Source organism: Nicotiana tabacum, chromosome 17 (assembly GCF_000715075.1).
Source record: "Nicotiana tabacum cultivar K326 chromosome 17, ASM71507v2, whole genome shotgun sequence".
In the NCBI taxonomy this organism is placed as follows: Eukaryota; Viridiplantae; Streptophyta; class Magnoliopsida; order Solanales; family Solanaceae; genus Nicotiana; species Nicotiana tabacum.
The window spans coordinates 9,232,786-9,239,741 of NC_134096.1; the positions used below are offsets into that span (position 1 = coordinate 9,232,786).

General features: G+C 38.4%; 1 protein-coding gene across 1 annotated transcript; it reads right to left on the bottom strand.

The window, feature by feature from the left end:
* Positions 1-5,254: 5,254 nt before the first annotated feature.
* LOC142171686 (uncharacterized) lies at positions 5,255-6,076 on the bottom strand. The gene has a single exon (XM_075235373.1). The coding sequence runs from the start codon at positions 6,074-6,076 to the stop codon at positions 5,255-5,257; it is 822 nt and encodes a 273-aa protein (XP_075091474.1).
* Positions 6,077-6,956: the final 880 nt, after the last annotated feature.

The following is a 6,956-nucleotide window of genomic DNA, read 5'->3' on the forward strand; positions in this document are numbered from 1 at the left end:
GTTGAGTTATGGATATGTTGTTAGGGTGGTTTTGGGATTCTCTAGTAGGTGGATAGGCCCCAATTATATTAGGTGTTCGGGGCAGACTCTACTCCTCATTCGAGGATGCATAATCCTAAGCGGGGGCGAATGTAAGGCCCCGTTAAAAATTTCCTAATGATTTAAGATTTTAAAGTGCACCAGCGGTATTTGGGAATAATGTATTTGAGTATTAACGGAGACCCATGGGATAGAACCACATTATTTTGAAATGAAAATATATATTTAAGGTGTGTTGGAACATACTAAGGAGTTTTGTGAATGGCAAGAACTTGTGTGGAACAAGTTGTATACATTAAGGGGAAAGGATGTCTCAATTCGCACAAGATCCAACTTCAAATGCATTCTTCTACCAAACTATAAAGACTTAGGAGGTGATCTACCTATCAAATTAAAGCCCTTTGAGTCTAGTTTCCAACGCATCAAACCTTTTGTTATTTGGATGCTACATAAAGTTATGGCCATTTTACCGGACATATGCCATATGAGCGCCCAGATGTGCGGCCGCGCATATTAGAGGGTATTCTGCCTCATGTGCGCGACCAGATGTGCGGTCACTTTCCCAGGTGCGCGACCGCGCACGTAGGAACCCTAAAAATACCCCCAAGGCCAGGAGAGAGAGTGGCTAAGTCATTTTTTCAAGACTAGGGCTTTCTCTCCATCACCCATCCGGCCAAGGCTTACAATACACACCTAAGGTGAGTTTTTAAGTGTGTTTTTATGATGATTTCACTTCTCAATCACTAGTTACAACAAGGTTTTGATTGGATTCCATAGGATTTCTTCAAAATCTCAAGAACACCCCAAAAGTTGTCTTTCGAGATTTGGTCTACAAGAGGTATGTCTACCGTCTCTAATAAATTCATGGTGATTATTTATGTACGAAATATGTGTTAGGAATTATGGGATGGTGATTGAAAGCAATGAGTGCCTAACCTAGGTGTGTTGGTATTGTAGAGATTGTAAAATGAATTAATTGATAAGATTTAGGGGGTGGGAGTGAATTGTTGGGCATGCATGTGCTAATGGAAGTTATGAATGGCCTAGAGACGATTGTGAGGTAAATCATTGGTGTGGAAGGTGGTTATTAGATGAAGAAATTCCATTGGAGGAGGTTGCAGAAAGATATGAACACTACATGTTTGATAAAAAGTCTAAATGATTTAAAGTATAGAAATTTTGCTAATATTGGTGCAATTGTGTTGCATTGTTGTAGATTGAATTTGTTTAGTATGGTGGAACGTCGTAGTATTATTAAGGGGCGAATTCCAGGTATGTTGGCTAAACTACTCTTTTAGAATTGAATTCCATGATGTTCCCATAAGTTTCAAGCATGGTTGGCTCAAGTTCCTAATTCCTATGTTCCAAGTTATTCTTTATAAACTCGACTATTCCGAATGAGCCTTATGTCGAAAGATATATGTTCAAAGTACGGGTTGTGTACTAAAATGTTATGGCTTTGAGTCATGTTTCAAATGAAAACTAGTATGCCAAATTGTGTGAGAAAAACTCGATATGTTTATGACCCTTAATTGCTCATATGTGTATCTAAAGTCTTGATTGGAAATGTCTTGTTGTTAATAATCTATAGAGATGCTCGAAAGTGAAAGAAGTAAGTTGAAGATATAAAGCATGGCCACCATGCCAAGAATCAAAGTTATACTTGTGGCTAGAGGTACCAATGAAATTAGATGATGTGAGAAAGATTATGAAATGAGCCTTGATTCAAATATTCCAAAATTACTTCAAAAGTAGACTTTCCTAAAAGCTTATGTCCTCAAGTCATGCCCTAATGCGGCTGTTTTAACTAATGTTATTCTTTGTGAGTATTTTCAATGGGTTTTGCGATCTTACATATTCGTGAGTGGAAATCATGTATTGCCCTTTTTGGGGAAAGTATTTCAAGAATAAATGGTGTGTTACTTATTTATATTTTTAACTTGTGCATCAATTGCCAATCATTTTACTCTATTTCTTGGGAAAAAATCTATTGTGCTTAATTCTTCATTTCTAATGAATTTAAAGTTATGATTTCTGGAATATTATATATGTTGATATTTATGATAACGATCCATGAAAGGAAAGAAATGAAAGTGTGGAATATGAAATACGGCCATCGTGCCATGAATGATGCATCATATATATGGCCAAGAGAGCCAATGAAATGATGATGTTGTAAGTCGCTAAAAGTACCAATGAAGCTATATACGGTATGAAAGGTTATGAGGTAAAATGCAATTTCTACTTCTGTTTCCATTGTATGAAAATCAAAGATATTTTTGGGAGTATCGATAATCACCGAGGAAGGGTAGGTTGAAATAACCTAACCCCAAAACTACACGTGTCGGTGTAGGAGTAGATTGTGACCATTCCCATTATTTGGGATAAGATTGATGTGATAAAATTATTCCCATTAATTGGGATGGGATTGTTGATAGAAAAGGATGATGTCGATCCACACGTCATTGTGGTGAGATGGCCCAGTCGATCGGGTCATGATAGGACGCCATGCCGCACACATAGTGGTGATTATGCTGGAAACTGTAATTGAAATTATGATTGTGGTTGATGTCTCGGATGAGATGGCCTAGACGATCGAGTCGTGATCGGACTCTGTGCTAAAAGTATAGTGGTATTGGTATTATAAATGGTGATATTGTGAATAATGGTATATCAGTGCTAAAGATCTCCCAACCAAAAATAATATTATCTTCATATTTTGATTATCATCTTCACAGTATTATCTTCACATTTTGGAAATTATTATGTTTAACTTGTCATTTGGATATCATTGATTGTTGATTGTTGTTTCCATGGGTTTTCCCTTTCTTACATTGGCATTCTATTTTGAAAGAGGACAGTTAGCTTTACATACTAGTACTATTTCATATATAATAACATCTCGTTTGCCAGGGGCGATGCATCTTCAATGGATGCAGGTGGTTAATCAGCGTGCAGCTTTGGTCCTCGATAGCAGTCACTCTCTATTCATCAGGTTTTGGTGAGCCCGACTCTATTCCGGGCCTGATGTCATTTGAGTTGTACATTGTGTTTTGAAGTATAGCTGGGGCCTTGTTGCCGGCACTTCCATACTACTCTTCTGTTGTACTTAGAGGCTCCGTAGACAGGTTGTGGACGGTGTTTAATGTCGAGAATTGAACTAGAAGTGTGGGTATTTGACAAACATATTTTCATTATATATATATATATATATATATATATATATATATATATATATATATATAAACTTTTAATAATTTGAAAATTATGAATGAAGCTGCTAATGGAAATGAAATGGGAGTTGTTAATGAAATATTTTTAGTGCTTGATTAATGGAGTGCATCTTCTTTTTATTCATGGATGAGTTTGGGTAGAAGAAAATTTAACAGGCTTGCTCGGCCAGGTTCACTCGGTTGAGCGCCGGTCGCGCTCCCCGAGTTTGGAGCGTGACAAAGATGAAGAAGAGGAAGGATCATGTAGAGAGACTAGAGAAGGAAAAGGAGGGGTAGGGGAACTAGGAGCTGGACTGGAAGAAGGGTTGGAAGAAGGAGAAGGTACACTGCCGTGAGTATGAGAGACAGAAGTAGGCAGGACGTCTACGGAAGCAGGAATAGGTAGAGAAAACAGAGCAGGAGAAGAATCAGACTTGTAAGGAAACACATGTTCATAGAAAACAACATCCTTAGAACAGAAAATGGACTGATTGGAAATGTGAAGAAGCTTATAGCCATTTTTACCACAGGGATATCCCAAAACAATAGAGGATATGGCCCTAGGCAGAAACTTCTCTCTCCTTAGTTTGGGAGAGGTGGAAAAACATTGGCACCCAAAGGACTTGAGATGTTCATAGGATGGAGGGATCCCAAATAATGTTTCATAGGATGAAAGGTTCTTAATGACAGATGAAGACATTTTATTAATGTGGTAAGTGGCAGTTAGGACACAATCACCCCAATATTTGAGAGGAAGATTAGATTGGAAAAGAAGAGCTCTGGACACCTCAAGTAAATGTTTGTGTTTTCTTTCTACAACTCCATTTTGTTGAGAAGTGTGTGGAATGATAGTTTGGTGTAAAATCCCTTCACTATTAAAGAAATGAGTTCCCTCGGAACTGCCCCCAAGTTCAAGAGCATTGTCTGACCTAAAAGTTTGAATAGAGGATTTAAAATGCACTTTGACCATGGCTGTAAAAGCCTTAATGATGGAAAGTGCATTTCTCTTACAATAAAGAAGGTAAGTCCAAGTAGCCCTTGTATAATCATCTACTATGGTCAAAAAATATCTGAACCCATTGTAAGTTTTAGAGTTATAAGGACCCCATATATCAATATGGACTAGTTGAAATGGAACAGTAGAATGTATAACACTTTTATGAAAAGAAAGTCTTTGTTGTCTAGCCATTGGACAAATAGAACACAAGAAAGATTGTTTAGGTGATATTTTGTCAGACAAATATATAATGGAATTCATTTTGTGGAAAGGCATATCGCCCAATCTTTGATGCCAAAATAAATCCACTTTATTAAAGGTAGATGTGTGATTACAAGAGACAACATCAAAAACATGATCTACTACATGACTAGTGTTAATAGAAGGAACAGAAACAGGTAAACTAACAGATGAATGAGGAACAAACATGGAAGTGGATGTAGCAGGAAAAAGTTCAACATCATATTATAGGTAGTACAGTCTTCATGCCGCCTTACTAATTTTCAGTGGCCTCTTCAGAAAAGAGCCCTGTAAAGAACAAATAGATTTGGTAAATAAAGCTGAACAATCTAATTAACAGATGAGTTGGTGTACAGAAATCGGATTCAATTGAAAATAAGGAACAAAGAGGACATGGAGTAAGACTATATCATGTATGAGATGTAAAGATCAAGTGGAAACTACTTTGGCTTTATATCCATTTGGCAAAGTGACAAGAAATGGTTTAGTTAAAGGTTTTACATTAAAGAGTAAGTGCTTATGTGGATTTATATGGTTAGTTGCTCCTGTATCTAATATCCAAGGATTTACATTTAACTGTGATGAAGCACATATATGAGAGTCCACAGAACTTACAGCATAACTACTAAACAAACCTACAAAATGTGCAAATACAGTGTTGTCCACAGTAGAATCATCATGAGCTGACCCAGAAGATAGTTAAGCCTGATGAAATAGAGCTAGGAGATGTTGGTACTGCTCTTTAGTAAAACCATGAGCTGATGACTCAGAGAAATGTGTAGTTGGAGTAGCATGTAGAGGAAGTGAAAGCAGGTTCAGTCTGAACACATGAAGCAGACTTCTTGTTCTTTGTGAACTTGAAGTCTGGAAGAAATCCATGGAGTATGTAACATTTGTCCATATTGTGTCCAGGTTTCTTGCAATATTTGCAAGAAACATTTGTGTTAGACCTCCTAGATTCAAAATTCACCTTTTGACTGAAGGTCCTGTTCCCATTTGATGAGCCCGGAGAAACTAGGAAGGAAGACGTAACTCCAGGAAAACTTGGGACAGAAGAATGAGTTTCCATTTGACTTTCATCATGTTGACGAAGGGAATAAGCCTTGCTCATTGGTAGAAGAGGGTTCATCATCATAATAGCATTTTTTACAGTTGAATATGAGTCATTTAAACCATTTAAAATTTGGAATAATTGTTGATCTTCTATGAATTTGGGCAAGGCACCACAAGAGCATACAAGTCCTACATATGAGGAATGTAGCTCACCCCAGAGGCTTCTCATCTTTGTAAAGTAAGATGCTATGTCAGAAGACCCCTGAGTAGTAGAGTGGATTTTTCTTTGAAGTTGGATGTACTTAGACCCATTTAACTGCCCAAACCTATCATTGATGTCTTTCCAGACTTCCTTGGCAGTCCTAAAATACATCACACTGGTAGCAATCTCTCTAGATACTAAATTTGTTATCCAGGCCTTGATCATGTCATTAAATCTTTTCCAATATGCATAGTAAGGGGAATCTGATGTAGGCTGGGAGACTCTACCATCTACTAGCCCTAATTTATTCTTTGCAGAGAGAGAAGTGACCATACTACTTCTCCAAAGTACAAAGCAAGGCCCATTGGATGGCACAGACACCAATTGACTATCAAGATTATCAGACGGTTGAAATAGAGAGGGTGAGATGGATCCAGTGAAAAGGGAACAAAACCATCGGGAGTCGAAGACACATCATCATTATTCAGTATACTACCCATTATCACACCCAATCAGAAGGAATTCACAATACAAAAGATAAAGGTCGACTGATAACAACAGAGGTAAAACATAGATGCAATCAACAGAAAATCAACATATGCAAATAGGGGAGAATATACCAACCTTCTTCTGAACACCCGAAGAAGTAAGGTCTCATCTAATCGCAAACGCTAGACATGATTTTCGCTCCCAAATGTAATGGCACCTTCGTGAAAACCAAAAGTTTCAGAGAAAATATACCTCAACCAAGGATCGAAGTTGAAAAGCCCGAAATTTCTCCTGTGAAAAAAGACAGCACTGTTTCGACTACCTCTGACTTCAACCAAAACCAAAACGAGAAAAACTTTCGGCAAGGGTACAATCGGAAGAGAGCTCACGATGAGAGGAATCTAGATCCTTGCTCTAATACCATGTTAATTTGGTACAAGCCTCAGCTAAGGCTAGCAAGTGGGTTGGTCCAGGACCGGGACCGCGGGCCAAACGGCTAAACGGGCCAGGACCGTTTGGTCCGGTTTTAGCGGGCCAGGACCGTTTGGTCCGGTTTTAGCGGGCCTGGTCCGGTCTCGTGGGCCGGTCCTATTATTTGGGACCGTCAGGCCCGGGACCGGCCTGGTCCCTTAGCAGGCCAAACGGTCCCAACGGCTATTTCTTTTTTAAAAATTAGTCGTTGGCTATTTATAAAATAGTCATTTAACCCCCTTTAACCTCCCCA